Source organism: Somniosus microcephalus, chromosome 7, assembly GCF_052327205.1.
Source record: "Somniosus microcephalus isolate GS21.2 chromosome 7, FLI_Smic_1.0, whole genome shotgun sequence".
Classification (NCBI taxonomy): domain Eukaryota; kingdom Metazoa; phylum Chordata; class Chondrichthyes; order Squaliformes; family Somniosidae; genus Somniosus; species Somniosus microcephalus.
Window position 1 is genome coordinate 202,846,167 of NC_140993.1, and position 21,828 is coordinate 202,867,994.

General features: G+C 47.7%; 1 protein-coding gene across 5 annotated transcripts in view; it reads right to left on the minus strand.

Annotated features, from left to right (window-relative positions):
* Window positions 1–21,828, minus strand: part of LOC147115087 (collagen alpha-1(XV) chain-like) — a 483,626-nt gene that overhangs the window by 281,104 nt on the left and 180,694 nt on the right. For 4 of the 5 annotated variants that reach the window (XM_085993353.1, XM_085993354.1, XM_085993352.1 and 1 more), the window contains exon 1: window positions 11,347–11,839. The exons of the other annotated variant lie outside the window; for it this stretch is intronic. In XM_085993353.1, coding sequence (XP_085849479.1) covers window positions 11,347–11,722 — 376 coding nt within the window. In that variant the 5' untranslated portion in view covers window positions 11,723–11,839. Of the gene's footprint in view, window positions 1–11,346; window positions 11,840–21,828 lie in introns of those variants that run through there. 5 annotated transcript variants of the gene reach the window in all.

Sequence of the window (21,828 nt, forward strand, 5' to 3'; positions counted from 1 at the left end):
CGGCCGGCCCCCCCCCCCGGGCCCCATGCGATCCCTCCCTCCTCTCTGCGGCCTAGTGCTGCAGGCCTACCCGTCCGAAGCCAGCCTGTCTCTCAATCTGGCTGGCTGCGGGTGGGAAACAAACGCTTCCCATGCAAATCAGGCCCTGCCGTTAATGTCAGCAGGGCCTGTGGGAAATCCATTCTCCTGGGTTTCCCGACTGCTTCGGAGCCCCCCTACTCCCAACCCGTCTCCCCATGAAAATTCAGCCCATAGTTATTAGAAACCTGCTGATAATCATGGGCCATATATGGACAGGGAGGGATTCTACTCCCTCCAAGTCCGGATGGTGAGTGACTATCATTAGAAAGTTATGCAGTTGACACCATGGTTCCCATGATTTGATTTGAAAATGATGATAGTGTCATATTCTGAGCTGATTTGCAAATGTTCACAGAAATTCTTAGGTGGCAAAATTCGGCTGCTTGGCATCTCCCGTTTGCGCCCCAGGGGAGCGCTAACTGGGCGCAAAGCAACTGCCGCCTGGGCACGGTGCCGCTAACGCCTCTCACGAAATTCAACGGGAGGTTAGCGGCGGCAGTAGCCAGTAGCGGCCTGTGGCGCTGCACCACCGGCGATGACGTAATCACCGTACACCGCGCCCCACTCGCACCCCAGTTGCAAACCTGGGTCGCGCCCCCTGACGACCGCTATGTCCGACAGGGTCAGGGGGGCGTACGGGTGGCCGGGGCGGCGATATTTAAAGGGGAGGTGCCAGGCGGCAATTTTTTTTGCTGGCTGCCTATCAGCAACTTCCCCCTCTGGCCCCCTCCTGTGGGGTGCCGGCCGTGATTGGGCAGCCTCGAGTGCCGGGCTCTTTTGCCAGCACCCCGCTCGCTGGTGGCCCAGCTGGAACCCGGTTGGTGCTGCACAAGGCCCCTCCCCTTTAATCAGGAGGGGAAGGCCTGCAGTACCGTGGCGTGATATTGGGCTGGAGCGGCCCAAGAGGGAGGGGAGTACTTCCAGTAGTGCCCCGCCTCCTGCTTGGGGCGCTACCATCCAATTTCTACTAAAAGTAGCGCCCCAGTGAAGTTAGCGCCCCAAAGGGGGCGCGACCCAATTTTTCCCCCTTAACTTCTACATGCTAGCAGATGTAGTGTTTGAATATGATTGTTGGAATTGGAATAATCAGAAATGCTCGCAGCAGATTTCTTGCCTCCTTGGAGTTGGTTACCGTGTAGTTCAATTGTAATGAGAAAAACAGAAAACAAAGATTTGTAAATGTTATGGCTGGTATTGTTTATTTGTGAAGCAATGGCCCCATCTCACTTTCTACAGTTTCATCACCAGTTTTATTTCCCTTTAGGGGAGTCAATTTAAATCTAATCTGCAGAAACAACTGCCGCGAATTTAATAGAGCTCAGAGGGCGGGTTTGGAGGCCGGTCCGCTGTCAAAATAGCAAAGATTGGCAGCGGGTAGGAAACCCGCAGTCAACCCGCCTCCACGCAAGTCTCCCAGGTGTCGGGTCTGTCAGCGGAGATCTAACCCGACACCAAGCGGCGGAGGATACAATTCAGCTTGTTAAATGGCTTGTTGAGAGCCAATTTAAGATTATTTTGAGGCTTACTTCAAATTTTGCATTCTCCCCATGGGTTACCCGCTGTCGGGGAACATGCCAGCTCAACATGCCGTGTTTTGAGTCAGCTCTGATGTTTGTGAAAAGCTGACAGCTGCAGAAGTGGTGTAAAGGATGCACTGTTGCAGATGGTCAGTTTCAGAGCACAGAAATACATATACAGATTTCTTTAGCTTACAAGTTTTTAGATCCAACTGTATGTCCAGTGCCACCTCATTGGAACAACCTCTCTCACCATTGACAGATCGCTTCTGTCATCTCACCTGCAGCTGCCATCTATTGCAGCAACATCGGAGCCATTGAAACAATCAGACCTTGGTACTCCGAATCCTTCCACGATCAGCCCCAACACCAACATCACCAACAACATCACCAACCTTCTCCGCCATCACCTGATGCTGCACTGGACACAGGGAATCAGCCCCTGACAACATTGCTGCCTGGGAGGCCAGCAATGGTATTACCATGGCCAGATTTACTTCACTTGAAGCTGTAAACCCTGGCTGCCACATGACACATCATGTTGAGACCATCCCACACCAGCAACAGTGAAGCATCCCTTTAATGCCCATGCCATTTCATGCACACTCATCACTATAGCGGGATGGGGAAGTTATGTCTGAACAATCACTGGAACTCAGTAAGACACTTCTCAAGGTGCGCACAGATTTGTCCAATAGGGGCATTTTTGGAAAAATAGATTTCACTGTATGACAACATATTACCAGGAACTTCACATGGACATTGGCTAAACCTCTCAAGTGCCTACCCTTATGTGTTGTTAGTTTGTATGCTTGCAGTAGGATGAGGGTGAATGTGAGGGGTGGCTAGTGAGATGGGGAAGTGATAAAGTAGATAGAGAGGGTTGGGTGGAAGTGCAAGGTAGTTGGTGTGAGTAAGAATGTGCAGGAGAAGGGTATGGAAGGCAGAGTGATGGGGATGTGTTGAGTGGCACAACAGGGTGAGTTTGAGTGTGGCTTTGCAGTAACGTTTCGTGATCCACTGAGATCATCGAAAGGTTGGCGCCACTGTAGCCAGGGACCCCTGACGACATCCCTGCTTTTGCCCTCCTGTGCAATGTGCAACCAGGCTACATTGGTGTCCTGGGGAGGTCTCTTCCGCCCTTGGAAGGGAAGCGAACCTCCCTGCGTGCTGTGACTCCCTCCATAAGCATATGGAGGGAGTTATTGGAGAGCCTGAGTGCAAGTGTTCACCTTTGTGCAGTCATTGTCAGTGTTTGCAGCACCTCAATGCTGTCAAACACTGACAGAACAACTGTCAAACTCCATGTGGGTGTGGTCCCCTTAAGGAAACCGGCTGATGACGCGTCATCAAATGACGTCATCAGACCCGCTTCTTGTTAATTGGCCGGGAAGCCCGCAGGGCATGCTTAACAGGGCCAATCAAGGGAAAATCCCGTTTACAGAGTGGCTGCAGCTGGGAGTGGGACCGGAAACCAGCTCTCCCGCCCCCATCCTGCCTCCTCCATTAAATTTGTGGCCAATATTTCAGTGAGCGAGTGGTCAATCTATGGAATAGACTCCCTAGGGAGATGGTGGAAGCAGGTAGTATTGATTCATTCAAATGCAAGATAGATAGATTTCCTTCAGAAAATAACATTTTGGAATACAGTATGAGTAATTTGAGACACATGTGGTAAGTGTAGCTTGCTTGGGAGAAACAGGCAACTTTGGACCTATGGTTCTCCACCACTTGGGTTTTCCTTGTGTCATCTCTGGATCTGTTGACTAATTGATAGAGATTGATTGCTGTGATTAGTCAACAACTCCATTATCATTGTATCATGTGACTACCAGGATGCTAAAAGGCAAACTAGATGGATCTTGGTCTTTTTTGATCCAGCAATTCCTATGTTCCTAGGTTTAAGTCTGCTTGCCTCTGTTGATCTTAGAAACATAGTATAGAAACATAGAAGATAGGAGCAGGAGTAGGCCATTCGGCCCCTCGAGCCTACTCTGCCATTCAATGAAATCATGGCTGATCATCCAAATTCAGTACCCTGTCCCTGCCTTCTCCCCATATCCCTTGATCCCTTTAGCCTTAAGAAATATATCCAACTCCTTCTTGAATATATTTAATGAACTGGCCTCCACCGCCCAGAACCACCGCCCTTGTTCAGCTCTAGACCAGAACGGACATTACGGGGTCGATTTTAACTGAGCCGTGAGGTGGGCTTTGAAGCATGAGGGGGGGGTTAAAATCGCTAAAACTGGCGGGCGGGACCCCGAGCCATTTTAACCCAGGTGTGTCTGATGGTCCCGAATCAGTCCTGCCTCCAACAGGCGGGACTGGCCTTTAAGGCCCTTAATCAGCAATAATTGGCCTTTATAATGCCATTTTAACAGGCCCTTGCATTTTTAACCCTTTTCCCACGTAAAACATGCCTGGTGGGGATCACGCCTGTGAAACCTGGCGTGAGCACTATTGGCTTGCTGACTATCAGCTGCAGGTCAACCATTAAAGAGGAGATTTGATCAGTCATCATTTGCAGGTGGCAGGACTTTGTTGTTTCAGGCCTGGGGCAACTTTTACCAGGCTTAACCACACCTGTGGAAGGTTGGAGCCTCACACACATCTCCAGTGTGAACTCCTGGGAAACCCCTCTCGCCACCCTCACTCAGCGCTTCCTCAGCGGAGGCATATGCCAGAAGCATGGGAGCCATTTTTCTCCTTCCCTTCTTGGCGTTAGAGGTGCTCGAGCACCAGGCGCGGCAGCAGCAGAACCAGGAACAACAGCAGCACCAGCAACAGCAGGAGCGACAGGCTGCTGCTCTCCCACCTGAGGCAGCACAGGCCAGAAGGGGCCAGTGCATGGAAACCCGTCGGCGCAGGAGATATCCCCCAAACAGGGTCTACAGACACAGGGTCAGCTACCTCAACATGACTGAGCAGCAGTGCCAAAGGCGGCTCCAACTTTCGCAACAGGTAGTGACTGACATCTGCGCAATGATACAGCAAGACCTGCTGCCCAGAGGACCAGGTGGACACTCCTTACCAGTGGCCATTAAAGTCACCACCGCACTCAACTTTTTTGCCTCAGGATCATCAGCAGACATCAGCGACATCTCCCAGGTGGCTGCACACACTTGCATCACGCAGGTAACCAATGCCCTCTTTGCCCTCGCGCACAATCACATCCATTTCACCAAGGATCGCGTAAGTGTGACGGTGTGAGCGGTTGGATTAGCTCATCTGGCAGACTTTCCAAGGGTGCAGGGCACCTTTGACTGCACACATGTGGCCCTTAGGGCACCCCATCGCAATCCAGGTATTTTTGTCAACCGCAAGGGCTTCCACTCCCTTAACGTTCAGCTGGTGTGTGACCACAAGAAGGAGATTTTGCATGTTTGTGCCATGTACCCTGGCAGTTGCCATGACTCCTTCATTCTGCACCAGTCTAGTGTGCCTCCGCTATTCAGACCGCCAGACCAACTTCACGGATGGCTACTTGGAGACAAGGGCTATCCCCTGAGGACTTGGCTAATGACGCCGTTGAGGAGGCCAGCCAACGAAGCTGAGGAGCGCTACAACTCCAGCCACATTTCCACCAGATCCATTATCGAGCAAACCATCGGTTTGCTGAAGATGCGCTTCAGATGCCTGGATAGATCAGGTGGAGGCCTACAGTACTCAGCAGCCAGGGTCTCCAGAATCGTCGTGGTTTGCTGTGCACTTCACAACATGGCACAGCGTCGTGGCTTGCAGATTCCTGAGGACCAAGTGGCTCCTTACATACCCTCCTCAGATGATGATGAGGAGGAGGAGGAGGAGGAGGATGAAAACAACCATCCTGCAGAGGACCAACAACCAGCGGCAGCATTACGCCAGAACATTGCTGCCCGGATGCAAGGAACACACTCATCCTGGCCAGATTTGCTTAGCCTAGCCAATCAAGCACTTTTGCCTCGCAGCTTCTTACCTGAGCATCGACAATGGCCAAGGCCCTGCGGATTCCTAGCTATTTGTCCAGCATACTGACAATTGCAAGTAATCCTAAGCCCTCAATGTGAAAGTCCCATTCGTGAAATGACACACGCCACAAATACAGCAGTAGCCATCAGACTTTTTATTGACAGAATTCATCTGATGGCTTTTTTTAACAATACATAAAATTTCACCCAAGTGACTACCCTTGTGACTACTTGTGCTTTATTTTCCTCTTACGCGTGCTCCTACGTAGTGGTTCCCCTGTGGCTTCAGCAGATGTGGAGGCCCCTTGCTCACTTTCCTGCTGTTCCTGTCTCGACACCTTTGGCGGGCGTCCTCTGGGGTGGCGAGCCTGTGAGGGCTCATCAATAGTCTGCTGCTCCTACGGCTGTGCAGGGGTTGAGACGTCTATCTCACTTGGGTGTGGACTCCGGTGGGGCTCTGACCGAGGGCTCTGCAGTGGCATGGAAGTGTGAGCGCTTGGAGAGGAACCCCCACTTCCTTGAGGTCTGCCACCAACCTCCCTCTCATGGGTCAGCTCCCCCTCCGCGCCTGCAAGTGGCTGGAGACTACCTTGCTGCACATCAGGGGGGCCATGGGGACCTGTATCTGCAATGGCAGTCCTACTCAGAAGGACTTCCATGAAGGTCTGGTTTCTATGTTCAATAGATGCCCATCGCTCCTCAAGAGATGTCATTCTATTCTGAACACTCACCATGTTTTCCATACCCTGGCGACTAACCTCCTCCATGGCCGGAGCCCTCCTCTCCTCTACCATAGCCAGCCTTACCACGGAGGCAGCAATCATTTCCATGTAGGTAGCCATCCTTTCCGTGTTGATGCGTTCATGCGCCAATGACTCCACAAAGGCTCTGCTCATGTTCGCTATGGACTCCTCCATTCGCTCCACACTCGCAGCGACCCTAGAGACAAAACCTGCCAGAGACTCTTGCATCTGTGCATGGAGTTCCATCACCTCTGATCTTATGGATGGACCCAGAGGCAGAGGGTCGACATACAACTGAGCCAAGCTGGCAGAGTCCTGCGCCCTCCGACGAGGACTCTCCACTGCTGTCCCTGTCTCCACAATCTGCTGATGCTCACTTGTGAGCTGTGATACACCAGGTGACAACACTACTCTATGTCCCGAAGGTCCCACCAAGGTGTGAGTGTCTGCGCTGGTGCTGGGTGCGCTTATTTCTGCTGACGCTGCGCCCTCAGAGGTTGTAGATTCCTCTGAGGAGTGTGGAAGCTCGGGCTCTTCCTCCTGGACAGTGGGGATGGGGGCTCTCGATGGTCCTGTGCGGGAGTAAAGGAAAGAGTTAGAGATGTGAGGTCAAGGTTACATGCACATTGCATATTGCAGATGATGATAAGTCTATCTGTTATAGCTTCAGAATCATTATCAGTGACTCAATGTCAATGTCAATGAGAGAGATGGAAAACTACTGTCACCAGCTTGCTGTGATGCACCCGTCTGTCCATCCCCAACTTGCGCATCTTTTTCAACCCCGACAATTTCCAGGACGGCTTCCTCCCAGGGGGTGAGCTGGGCTAATGATGGTGGACCTCCTCCTGTCCTCGCTCTTTCCCTTTTATTGTGAGCTCTCTTTTCCTGTAATGAGGGAGACAAGTGGAGGTTGAGTGAGAATGAAGAAGTGAGTGTAGAGATTGCATAGCATAGATACTTAGAAGGAGACAAAGATGGAGTGAGGTTGCAAGACCAAGGGCCCTCCCTGTGCGTTGTCAGTTGCGTTCAAAGCATCAGAGTGTGAGGGAGTGTGAGGGCTGCGTGGCCGAATAGTTCTGTGAATGTGAGCATAGAGAGAGAGGGAATGGGTAAGGGTGCATGGATGTGAGTGTCAAGTGGGATGTGGAGGAAGAGATTGCTAAAGCTGAGTGCTGGTGAGGAAAGGCAATGGGGATCAGATTGAGGGTGATGGGAACTTCATACTTACTTTTCCAGTGCGTTGAAGGTCATGAAATCTTTTCCTGCACTGCATCCAGGTGCCCCGTGTGACCCCCAAGGAGTTGACCTCCCCAGCTACCTGTATCCACACAGCCTTGGTCTGACTGGGAGGCCTCTTCCTCCCTGATGAAGGGAACAGGACCTCCCTGTGGGCCCTAGCCCCATCCACCAATGCCTGTAGTGCTGCCTCATCACACTTAGGAGCTGCTCTTGGCCTCCCGCTGGCCATTGTTCCTGCAGGTTCTTGTGCCATCAAATGGAGAAAGCTTGGAAGCCTGCAGAAGACCTTAAGTGCAGCAGCAATGATGACGTCATCGGAGGGGACTTGCAGTCATGAAAAACCCATTTGCAAAGGCTTTCCACACGTTGGAAATCAATTGGCCAATTGAGTTAAAATTGCATCAATCTCACACATCCATTTAGATTCGTGTGGGAATCACGAAATTCGGGGAACCCGACAATTGCCCGCACCCGAGTTAAAATCGACCCCTACAAGTTCAAAGGATGCTCCTCAGCTGCAGCCCAATACCATCTCTGGCCAACACTTGGTTGCGGTTCAGCAACAGGAACTGTGATTCCTGTGGGGTGTGGTGTTTTTCTTCCCCAGTGGACATGTACTCCATGCCCATGGATTCTCCCCTCTCCAATTCTACTCATCAGCTGAAAAACACATCACAGGTCGATTTGAGTTTCATGTACGGTCCTGGGATTCAAATCAGGTGCGTGGGAATCCTAAGACTTATCCAATGTTACGGCATACAAGCCAATCAGAAGGGGTGATATAAAACCTTGGCTTGGAGGTCGGATAGTACTCGGCAGTATGCGGTCAGCTCCTAGAGACAGTGGCCCATATTTTCCGATGCCTACGGGTGTGTACGCGTTGTGTACACACCCATAGGGTCATCGGAAATGCCGGTTTCAGGCATGTGAAGTGCATGCACTGAAAAGCTGCATTTCCAATCTGTCAAGAATCCTCCTGACAGATCGGAGGCCTGCCCTAGAGAAGACCTGTCCCACGCACGATCTGGCAACATGGCGCCTCAAAGGAAAATTGGCCCCAATGGTCTACCTGGTCGTGTATTAATCAGCTTATAATGAATGTCCCAGCACTTTATGAAGGAGACCTGACTGAAGCATAAACATTTGTTGAGCGTTTAACTGATTAAGTCTCCTGCTGCGGAATACACCATGTTGGATTATTGAATATCTCCTTTTAATATCATGGGGCTGAATTTTCAGCCGTGCACCCAGCAGAAACGGGGCAATAGCACCCCGAAAATGATGGGTGATGGCCCACTGCCGCCGTCACTGTGGCCATAGCAATATACCCCCAGGGCCTACCGCTGGGCAATCGGTGTGTCCAACTGAGTCAGACAATAGGCACATTTAAAATGGCAGTTGGCAATTTTGGACTGAGCTGGGTGGGATGTGCACTGCGCACAGTCCGACCAGTGTCAGCCAGCGTTCCAATCGAAGATGATTCCCAAGCATAAGTTTCTCTTCACTTTTGTGGGGCTGGGAAGAACAAGCTCACCCCCTCAGGCTCCACAAATGCAGCCTGAGCCTCTGTCGCTCTAGCTGCTCCCTCTACCCCCACTCCGCCGGTCTCGGCCTTCCCCAGGAACTGAACTTCCTCCACGAAGCCTGGGGGCCAGCTGAGCCACCTGATATCGCGGGGGCCCAAAGCCAATGGCACTCCCCAGGGCACTAGGTTTCCAGTCACAGTGAAACAGCGATTTACTTGTACTTCTTGCAATTTAGTACACTGTATTCGCTGCTCACACTGGGGAGACCAAGCGCAGATTGGGTGACCGCTTTGCGGAACACCTCTGTTCAGTCCGTAAACGTGATCCCGAGCTTCCAGTCGCCTGTCACTTTAATTTTCCCACTCTGACCTATCCGTCCTCGGCCTCTTACACTGTTCCAACGAAGCTCAACGGAAGCTCGAGGAAGAGCACCTCATCTTTCAATTAGGCACTTTACAGCCTTCTGGACTCAACATCGAGTTCAACAATTTCAGACTACAACCTCTGCCCCTATCTTTTTTTTCACATTGCAGCTGTTGATGATTATGCCATTCCCATTTACACTTCATCTAGAGCCATCTTTTGTTTCTTTACTTGTCCCTTTACCATCTCCTTTCGCCTTGCACCATCATCCCTTTTGTCTCTTAATCTCTCCTGCCTTCCATCCTATCACAGACCTTCCCTTTTCTTCTTTCCTCCCCTCCTCCCATTCCCTGCCCCTGCACTGGCTTAAAAATCTGTTATATCTCTAACTTTTTCCAGTTCTGACGAAGGGTCATCGACCTGAAACGTTAACTCTGTTTCTCTCTCCACAGATGCTGCCTGACCCGCTGAGTATTTCCAGCATTTTCTGTTTTTATTCAAAGTTTATGCAAATTGTCCTCATAATTTAACCCTCTAAACCCCTGACCTCCCGGTGAGATTACTGGTTGGCCAGCCAGTGCATTCCGCTCTGGGGGAAAACCCACCCTGTCCTGTTTGGAACTTATTCTTCAAATGTGGCAGCGAACGATCCCACTAAAGGCTCACATTTGGAAGAAATTCTCATCCACATGAGTCATTTTAGGAGAGTGGTCTCTTCCCATATTTGAATGGAAATTACATCAGATTTCATCAAATTGTTTCTTTAATCTATTAGTGTGTGCTAATGTGGGATTGACTTACCAACCAAAAGCATATCAGGTGGATTTAGAAGTTTTTTTTTACAAGCATTCACCTCCAATCAGCATCAAATCAACTGTGGCTCATTAGCAGCACACTCGCCTCTGAGTCAGGAGGTTGTGGGTTCAAGTCGCACGCTAGAGCACAAAATCCAGGCTGACACTTCTGTGCAGTACTGAGGGAGTGCTGCCCTGTCGGAGGTGCCCTCTTTCAGATGAGAAGTTAAACTGAGGCCTGTCTGCCCTCTCAGGTGGATGTAAAAGATCTCATGCCAATTATTTGAAGAAGAGCAGGGGATTTCTTCCTGGTGTCCGGGCCAATATTTATCCCTCAACCAACATCACTAAAACAGATTATCTGGTGATTTATGGTTTGCAGTTTTTGGGACCTTGCTGCACACATTGGCTGCCACGTTTCCTACATTACAACAGTGACTACACTGCAAAAGTACTTCATTGGCTGTAAAGAACTTTGGGACGCCCAGAGGTTGTGAAAGATGCTATATAAATGCAAGTTCTTTCTTCCTTCTTTAAATCTGGTTATGTTTAACATCACTTCATGAACTCAGATCCCAGGTAAACATTGCCCTTGAAGGCTGATCACATTATCTGGCACTCCCAGCAAGGGAGCAACAATAGCAGGGAACGTGGGCTAGGAAATCAGGGGCCCACAACCCCTGTGAACACCAAACCCTGCCAGGCGAGCCAAATACTTAATGAGGAGAAAACCATAAATACTGGAAATCTGAAATTCATAAAATTGAAAATGCTAGATATACACAGCAGACTAGTTGCGACTAAAGTCTTCGCCCAGTATGTTAAAGTGCCTGCACTCTTTACAGATGCAAACTGACCTGCTGTGTGTTTCCGGCAGTGCCCCGTTTAATCCCCGTCAATTGAAAACGGAATACTTCATGATTAGCACCGATACTTTTAAACCGCAAATAAAACTGGCAGAATTTCAAACACTCGGCACGTGAAATGTCGCTACTGAGCCTTTGTCAGGGCTTTGTTAACTCTGCACATCACCAAATGTGCCCTGCGCAGATCGAACACAATCCCGTTAAAAATGGCCCAAAAGCCTGGCCATCCCCCGCCGACAGGTCAAAGGGTCCGCGGCGCGTTACCTGTCAGATTCCTTTGCTGGAGCCAGCCAGTGTTCTTGGATTTGGTCAGGCCCCCTGCAGAGTTGTCCCTCACAGCTGCGGACACTTGAGCCGAGTGCTCCAGGTGAATTGCGTCGTGAGAACCCGGAGATTGGGAGCCTTCTTGCGCTGGCTGAGTGGCGTCTGCCCATTTGGCCATCGGTGAGGATTGGGCTCCCAGCCCCACCATGGTTCCTGGCAGGCTGCTGCTGGGTGGCAGCGTGCTCGCAGGAGTCGTCCTGCTGGGAGCTGCTGTAGTTTGGCCAGCGCCCCACAGCCTTTGCCACCAGCTCCACTGTCCATGTGCCCCATTGCACAGCAGCAAACAGATGGAGACAGCGACAATCCCCACAGGCATCGCTTCGTTTTGTAAAATACTAAAAATAAAAAACAGCCCCTTACAATGGTACGATGCTCCCAGATATCCTTTGCATCATAATTTACTTTCCTGCCGTTCTGCCCTGTTCTTATCGGTCTACAGCTGCCTTGGGTCTAACAGGAGCGTTCGAGCAGAATTGCATAGTAATTCCAAGCAGTTCACCACAGTGCCAACTTGCTGTTGCATTTGGCTTGGCTCCATGGGTGCCCGACCAAATAATTCCATCTGCTAAGAAGCTGCACAGCCTGTTGGCTGCCTCATTCATAAGTACAAGCCAAATAGAATCAGCAGTTTCTTTCTCTCTAACCTGCAAGTACCAATCGCATTGAAATGACTAGTCATTTAGGAATAAGATGCAAATGAACTTCATGGAGGGATCCCTCATCTGTCCCTGTCGTATCTTAATTAATATGGAGACATCTGTGCCAAGATAGAGCTTTGCAATTTTCCAGAAATGTAACAATGTTTTAGCTGTGTCATAGAGAGAAATAATGAACTTGCATTTATATAGCACCTGTCATGACCTCAGGACGTCCCAAAGTGCTCTACAGCCAATGAAGTACTTTTGAAGTGTAGTCACTGTTATAATGTAAGGAAATGCAGTAACCAATTTGCGCACAGCAAGCTCCCACAAACAGCAATGAGATAAATGTCCAGATAATCTGTATCAGTGATGTTGGTTGAGGGATGACTATTGACCAGGCCACCGGGGAAAGCTCCTCATCTCTGAATAGTAATGTGGGATCTTTTACATCCACCTGAGAGGGCAGACGGGGCCTCTCAGAGTGTATTACTATTAATCAAAAGCGACTGAATGTGCAGATTTTGCTACTTTGAAAACCTAGTTTTGTTACAATTAAGCCTTTGTCCTTGTTTAAGCAGTCTTTAGGCCTTTAGAATGTTTCCAACACATTTACACTCCCCACGACAGCCCTGAGCTTTCTCTTTACATCATCGTGTAAAGTAAACATGTCCAAGTAGGAATGTAAAAGGAAAAAAGGTTTAACCCTCTTTTTTGCCCTAAGAGTTTCTGGAACTCGCCTCAGTGTTCCCAGTGGAATGTGCGTGGTTGGTTGGCCTCCTTCTTTCGCCGTTTAGGATTGTGATTCCAAACAAATCTTCCTTTGAAAAGTACAGAAAATGATTAAAAAGAAACAAATCTTTGTAAGACTGTGGTCTCTGTGTTGCCCACGGGAAGTACCGACCGGAGAATTAAAAAGGAAAAAGCCAAATAAGAGGCGTTGTTTTTCACAAATCACAATGAATATAATGTTGTTGAGCCACACAATGAACTACAGTAACCCCAGTAACTACAGGATCGCTCAGGAGTATTTGGAACATAGACTCGTTCCCCCTCCTTGTCCCCCATGCATTTAGTAAGATTATATCCTACTGTGCGGTCATGGGGCTGTGGATTTTACAAGCTCATAAATGACAGAGGCCGGGATCAGCTGCCTGTCATACAGTGGAATAATTGACTGTTCGTTTGCAGGGAATGGTACTAATCTCGCTTAAAGTTATTAGTTTGTTGGTGCAAAATGCAAGTTAGCCTCTCAAATAAAAACAGAAAGTGCTGGAAACACTCAGCAGGTCAGGCAGCATCTGTGGGAGGGGAAGGTGGGGCTAAAGTTTCAGGTCAATGACATTTTCATCAGCACCCAGGAAGGGCGGAATTTCAGCTGGAATCTACGTGGATTGGGTTTGAGCTGGAAACAGTTGCTGAGAAAAGAGACGCGGGCGCGAAAATCAGTTTTATCCAATATCTGATCAACTTAATCGGACAGAGTCAGCATGGTTTTATGAAGGGGAAGTCATGTTTGACAAATTTGCTCGAATTCTTTGAGGACGTATCAAACAGGGTAGATAAAGGGGAACCAGTGGATATGGTGTATTTGGACTTCCAAAAGGCATTTGATAAGGTGCCACACAAAAGATTATTGCACAAGATAAACAATCACGGGATTGGGGGTAATATACTGGCATGGGTGGAAGATTGGCTATCGAACAGAAAACAGAGAGTTGGGATAAATGGTTCATTCTCGGGTTGTGAAATAAAGAATAGATTTGCCTTTCTAATCTAGGCTTTATTAACTTAAAAATCCTGTAGCACATCTTCAACACCCAGTCCCAACTAAAGGCTGGAAAGAACTGAATTTAAGATGGCCACCACAAATCACATGACATCAACTACCAATGAGATTACAGCATATATCCCAAGGCAGGAAACAAACAACCAATCACAATACTTCTTACTAAACAAAGAATAATCACCACATTCACCCCTCCTTTTAAAATATACTCCAACCTAAATAACCTTTACAATTTATAATTAATTATTTACAACTAAAACTATGCACAGACAAAATAAAACTATTCAACATGACACAATACTAAGTGAGCAACAACAAATAGTAACATTGCACATAAGTATTAAGTATCTCTCAACTAAAACAATATAATATAATATTTCAACAATTTTAAAACATTACTATCAATTTAAAAGTCCATTTTCAATCGGTCAACCAGATATCTTGTTCGTGTCGACCTTCTTAACCTTGGTGAAATTCCTTGCCCTCCCACACCAGGAGACACAGAAGTATCTTCTGCAGGGAGGCTATCCATATCCCGATTTTCAATGGTTTCCGGATTAGAAATCCCATCAGGAGGTAAACTGGGACGGTCATGAACATCCATCGAGGGCTGACTAATAGAAGTATAATTATCTGCAATCGGATTGGAAATATTCGTAGTATCTGTAACAGCATCCACATTATCTGAATCATGACTATTGTTAATATCCTCAGAAGAGGGCTGGCCACCACAAGGAGCCAAGTCTTTAATTGAAACGGTACTTTCTTTCCCATCTTGGAATCGAATATGAGCATATTGGGAATTTGCCTCCAACAGCTCCACCTCCTCCACTAAAGGATCATATTTTGACAATCTAACATGGCGTCGAAGCAGCACAGGTCCCTGCATAGTAAGCCATGAAGGTACCGAATATCCCGTAGTAGATCTCCGCGGATAGTTAAAGAGCCTTTCATGGGGGGTCACATTAGTAGCCGTTGAAAGCAATGATCTAATGGAATGCAGGGCATCAGGCAGTACCATTTCCCACTGTGTATTCTTAAGGTTCCGGGATGTCAAAGCCAACATAACTGCCTTCCAGATCACCCCATTGTATCGTTCGCACTGTCCATTACCCTGGGGATTATACGGGGTAGTTCTGCTAGTAGAAATTCCCCGACTCTGAAGGTATTCCTTCAACTGGGAAGACATAAAAGAACTTCCCTGATCCGAATGGATATACGCAGGCATCCCAAAGATGACAAAAAGTTGAGTCAGACATTTGATAACTGTAGCAGCTGATACATCTGCGCAAGGAAAAGCAAAAGGGAACCTTGAAAACTCATCCACAACAGTAAATATATATCGGTTTTGAGTAGTTGAAGGAAGAGGCCCCTTAAAATCGACGCTCAAACGTTCAAAAGGAGAAGTAGCCTTTATGAGATGAGCTCGTTGAGGCTTAAAGAAATTCGGTTTACACCGAGCACAGATAGAACATGATGAAGTCATCCGCTTGACGTCTTCAACTGAAAAGGGCAAATTCTTACTGCGTACGAAGTGTATCATCCTTGTAACCCCAGGATGGCATAAGGCATTGTGAAGATTAATAAGCGTATCTCCGTGAATCACAGAACAATAAGCCCTCGACAGCGCATCAGCAGCAACATTATCCTTCCCCGGACGATAAACTATATCAAAATGGTAACATGCCAACTCAATCCTCCACCTCATTATTTTATCATTCTTAATCTTTCCAAAATGTTTGACATCAAACATAAAGGACACAGACTTTTGATCAGTTACCAACGTAAAATGTCGCCCCGATAAATAATGTCTCCATTTACGCAGTGCTTCTACTATTGCATACGCCTCTTTCTCTATTGAAGAATGCCTTTTTTCACTATTGTTCAAGGTACGTGAGAAAAAGGCCACAGGTCTTCCATTTTGGTTAAGAGTAGCCCCAATTGCAAAATCAGAAGCGTCCGTCTCAATCACAAAAGGAACCTGCTCATCAATAGAATGCACAACTGCTCCAAGGATATCCTTTTTAAAATTATCAAAACATGTCCTGGCCTCCCATGATAGAGGATATGTCGTAACCCGAATAAGAGGCCGGATCTTCTGTGAAAAATTTGCAATCCAATTAGAATAGTAAGGAAACAGTCCAACAACTCGTTGCAAAGCCTTTGAATTAGTAGGACAAGGTAAATCAATCAATGGTCGCAGACGTTCTGGGTCTGGTTTAATCTTGTTCCCCGAGATAATGTACCCCAGTAGATTTACCTCAGTGGTCGAAAAGGTACACTTCTCTTTATTGAAAGTTAAACCAACTTTTTCCGCAGCTTGAAGGAATCTTTCTAAATTAGAATCATGCTCCACCCTTGATTTGCCACACACCGTGATGTCATCTAAGTATGAAAAGGTGTCAGAGAGAGAGTTATCACTTATAAAAGCATCCATTGCCCGTTGAAAACAAGCAACACCATTAGTAACACCAAATGGTATTCGGCAAAACTGATACAGCTTTCCACCAGCCTCAAAGGCCGTATATGGTTGATCCTTCTTAACAATAGGAATCTGATGATAAGCACTCTTTAGGTCAATAGTGCTAAAAACCTTATACTGAGATACTTTATTGATAAGCTCATCAATCTTAGGCAAAGGGTACGCATCTAATTGAGTATACCTATTAATAGTTTGGGAATAGTCTATCACCATTCGTTTCTTATGTCTCTCGTTAGTCGTGACAACTACCTGTGCCCGCCAAGGCGAACAACTAGGTTCAATGATTCCTTCCAATAAGAGACGTTGAACTTCAGAATTAATAAATTCTCTATCCTGACTGCTATACCTTCTTGACTTGGTAGCAATTGGCTTACAATCCGGCATCAAATTGGAAAAAAGTGATAATGGAGAAATGGATAAAGAGGTTAATCCACAAATAGATAAAGGTGGCTTAGTCCCTCCAAATGAAAGACTAAGAGACTCGTGTAACTGAAGCACATCATGACCAATCAAAATATCCGCACAGAGATTAGGCAAAACAGATAGGCGTATATCAGTATACGTATTACCTAGAAGAATCAATTTCACAAGGCAACAACCAGCTACTTGTGAAGTGAGAGTCGTCTGAGCCATACACACCTGATAGGAAACAGGCGAAATTTTCAAATGCTTCTCCTTTGCAAACTGAAGACTTATAAAACTCTCGGTACTGCCCGTATCTATAAGGGCCTTCACTTCCAACCCATTAACTTGGGCCGTAACTATAGCTTTGTTTAGGCCATGAGCAAATGCAGCAGAAATTGATGCAATAAACGCCCTATCTAAAGGCTGAATAGTCACAGAGGAGGTAATTGAACCTGATGATTTACACACACGTGCGTAATGACCTCTCTTGCCGCATTTACTACACACAGCCTCCCGAGCAGGACACTTCAGACGAGGGTGCCGGACGTTCCCACAAAAATAACACTTCTGAATCCTAGAGGCAACAGCCGCTGAAGTAGAAACTGTTTCAGAATCTAGTAAACCACTCCTATTAAGTCCACATAATTCCTTTTCATCCGGAACTGCCGAAACCACAGTCACAGGCCGATTAAAAAGAGCATAAGAATCCGAACTTCCCTGAGCCACATCCAATGTAGAAGCTTGCTCAAAAGCACTCTTAAGATCCAAAGTCTTATTTTCTAACAACCGCTGACGAATTGATCTAGACAGTAATCCATTAATAAAAGCATCCCGTACCGATTCTTCCTTATATTCTTCAGCCGTCACGGCCTTATAATTACAGTTAACACTAAGGCACCGAAGTGCTTGTAAATAAGTATCCAAAGATTCTCCCACCTGCTGCCTACGGGCAGATAGAAGGTGACGTGCAAATACCTCATTCTTTGGTTTAACAAAAATATTTTCCAATGTAGAAATAGCCACTTCGTAAGTTTTACAGTCCAAAATATACTTATACACATCCGGAGCAATGTAGTTGATCAGCATATTCAGCTTATTTAGAGACTCTTGATCCAACACGCCCAAAAAGTTTTTAAATGTACAATACCAGTGTTTCCATTTAGCATCCACTCCTGCAGAATTAGGGTCAGCATTGAGTCATTCTGGTTGAAGATATCGCTCCATTCTGACATAAAGTTAATAAATTGAAATAAAGAATAGATTTGCCTTTCTAATCTAGGCTTTATTAACTTAAAAATCCTGTAGCACATCTTCAACACCCAGTCCCAACTAAAGGCTGGAAAGAATTGAATTTAAGATGGCCACCACAAATCACATGACATCAACTACCAATGAGATTACAGCATATATCCCAAGGCAGGAAACAAACAACCAATCACAATACTTCTTACTAAACATAAAGAATAATCACCACAGGTTGGCAATCAGTAACTAGTGGTGTTCCGCAGGGGTCAGTGCTGGGACCCCAACTCTTTACAATCTATATTAACGATTTGGAGGAAGGGACCAAGTGCAACATATCCAAGTTTGCCGACGATACAAAGATGGGAGGGAAAGCAGTGAGTGAGGAGGACATAAAAAACCTGCAAAAGGACATAGACAGGCTAAGTGAGTGGGCAGAAATTTGGCAGATGGAATATAATGTTGGAAAGTGTGAGGTTATGCACTTTGGCAGAAAAAATCAAAGAGCAAGTTATTATCTAAATGGAGAGAAACTGCAAAGTGCTACAGTACAAAGGGATCTGGGGGTCCTGGTGCATGAAACACAGAAGGTTAGTATGCAGGTACAGCAGGTGATCAGGAAGGCCAATGGAATCTTGGCTTTTATTGCAAGGGGGATGGAGTATAAAAGCAGGGAAGTCTTGCTTCAGTTATACAGGGTACTGGTGAGGCCACACCTGGAATACTGCGTACAGTTTTGGTTTCCATATTTAAGAAAAGATATACTTGCTCTCGAGGCAGTTCAGAGAAGGTTCACTCGGTTGATTCCGGAGATGAGGGGGTTGACTTATGAGGAAAGGTTGAGTAGGTTGGGCCTCTACTCATTGGAATTCAGAAGAATGAGAGGCGATCTTATCGAAACATATAAGATTGTGAGGGGGCTTGATCGGGTAGATGCGGTGAGGATGTTTCCACTGATGGGTGAGACTAAAACTAGGGGGCATAATCTTAGGATAAGGGGCTGCCCTTTCAAAACTGAGATGAGGAGAAATTTCTTCACTCAGAGGGTAGTACAGGTGGACTACCCTTTATCCGAACTTCCGAAAACCGAAACCCTCTAAAAACCGAAGGTTTTTTCGTTCAGCGTAAGTCCAGCGTAAGTCGTGCGCACGACCCCCCGCGGACCCCCCCGCGGACCCCCGCCGGCCCCGACCCCCGCCGACCCCCCCGCGGACCCCCGCTGGCCGCGACCCCCGCCGGCCCGACCCCCGCCCCCCGACGACCCCCCCGCGGACCCCGATCCCCGCCGACTTACGCTGAGCGTCAGCGTAAGTCGTGCGCACGACCCCCCGCCGACCCCCCCGGCCCCGACCGTAAGTCGGCGGGGGTCCGCGGGGGGGTCGGCGCCGGCGGGGGTCCGCGGGGGGGTCGGCGGGGGTCGGGGCCGGCGGGGGTCCGCGGGGGGGGTCGGCGGGGGTCGGGGCCGGCGGGGGTCCGCGGGAGGGTCGGCGGGGGTGTCGGTGGGGGGTCGTGCGCACGACCCACCTTCCGAAATCCGAAATTCTCCGAAAACCGAAACACGGCTGGTCCCGAGGTTTTCGGATAAAGGATAGTCTACCTGTAAATCTATGGAATTTGCTACCTCAGAGAGCTGTGGAAGCTGCAACATTAAATAAATTTCAAACGGAGATAGACAGTTTCTGATAAGGGAATTAGGGGTTACGAGGAGCGGGCAGGGAGGTGGACGTGAGTCTAGGTTCAGATCAGCTATGATCCTATTGAATGGCGGAGCAGGCCTGAGGGGCCGTATGGCCTACTCCTGCTCCTACTTCTTATGTTCTTATGTTCTAACTGCAAGGAGGGAAAACAGGGCAATTAAGATAAGCAGGATAACAAAGACAGTGATAAACCATCAAGAGAAGAGCAGAATTTCTTCAGGATTCGGTGTTCCTGGAAGAGAAACGGAAAATGCCGGGAGGACTCAGCAGGTCAGCCAGTATCTGTGCAGAGAGGAAGTGAGGGTTGACATTTCAGGTCGATGACCCTTCATCAGAACCCTGTATGTTTTCCTTTCTGGGGATTTTTCTACATTGCCACTCAGGACAGGTCGGTAACAGAGCATGGGGAAGAGACCCATACTGCTGGATCAATGCCCACTTTCTTAGCCCACATATTTACCAGTGCCATCTCCTCTGGGTGCCGGACATGGATGGGCGGATTTAAATGAAAGAAAGATGATGGCGTGGCATCATAATGCCTTAGGTGATGTGGAGTGCATTAAAAAACTTAAATGGACACTGAAATAGATAGATGAACCACTGCATCTTGAATGATGCCTGGCCCTTTAAGCTGCTGCAGGCTATACAATCATAGAGCAATAGTCAACTGCCCCCCTCTCCCCCCACCCCCCTGGCAGTGGTGGTTTCCCAAGTTCAGGTAGCAATACCGTCAGAAGCTCCTCCTCCTACAATACGTGAATGAAACTGACCCTGGGAAATCAACCGCGGTCCACACCAATTACCTTGGGTGTGGGCGGGGTGGAAAGGGTTGGGAGAAGGCCCACTCTGCTACATCTACAACAGTGGCGTCAATCCCATAAGCAGATTCTATGCCACTTACGTGCCAGACTTGACTCGCATCACCCAGTATTGAATTAACCCACAGAGAGGATGTAACAATCTGTCCCCATTGGCACGCAAACTGGATATTGTGTCTTTTGCACAATGCCCTCGTGTGGGCTTCTTTAGTGTTATCGAAAGTGGACAGAGAAATGTTTGATCAGATGAGGCAAGGTGAATTGCTAAGCTGCTTTATTTCACAGCAAGTGTACATACGGGGCAACAGTTGTGATTGTATTTACTTAATTCAATCAATACAACTTGTCTTTGTGAAATTATACATCAGTGGGTTACCTTACTTGAAAATTCCCATTGACCCAGCATCCACAGCCTTTTGGGGGGGAGAGAGTTCCACATTGCCACTAACTTTTTTGTGAAAAAGTGCTTCCAGGTTTCATTCCTAGCTTTAATTTGAAGATTATCCCCTTTTGTTCTGGATTCACTCACCTGAGGAAATAGTTTCTCTCTATCTATCTGATCATACCCCTTTCTCATTTTAAGTACTTCAATTAGATCAGCCCTCAACCTTCTAAACTCAATGGAATGTACTCAATGGAATAGCCTCCACCAAGAGAACTCCCCTGCTCTTCTTCAAATAGTGCCATGGGATCTTTTACATCCACCTGAGATGGCAGACGGGGCAGCATGTCAGAAACTGGAGTGTGAGCCTAGATTTTGTGCTTAAGTCTTTGGAATGGGGCTTGAACCTTGTGACACAGAGATAAGGGTGCTACCACTGAGCCACAGCAAGAACCTTCAAGAAATCAAAGAAATAAAAGACATGAGACAAATCACAAGGAATGTGTCAACGGCTTGGGAGGGGGGAAGGTGGAGGGTGGGTGGGGCGACGGTGCAGATTGGCAGATGGAAAGGGAAACATGAAAAACTGGCAAAGCGGAGCAGGCTCCAGCAGACTAGGAGCTTGGTAGAAGGGAAAAACAGGATGACACCAACAGTGCAGACCACCTCATCAGCAGGTGGTTCTGATGGAGGGTCTCCACCTCAAGTACCAACCTGCTCCTTTCCTTGAACTGACAGCCCACCCATCTTTACATTGCCAGCACTGCTTGCCAGAGAGAAAATGGGAGCTGTAGACAGTTCTTAAAGTACATTTAAGGATTCATGCTTCAACCACGGAAGAGGTGCTGGTTAGCAACTCCTGCAATAAATGATAAGAAATGATGCTAAAAGATCTTATTTGTTTACAATTACTCAGGAGCAAAGGTCCTGTAGATCCTTACCTCAGAGCATTTTTCAGGCCATTCCCAG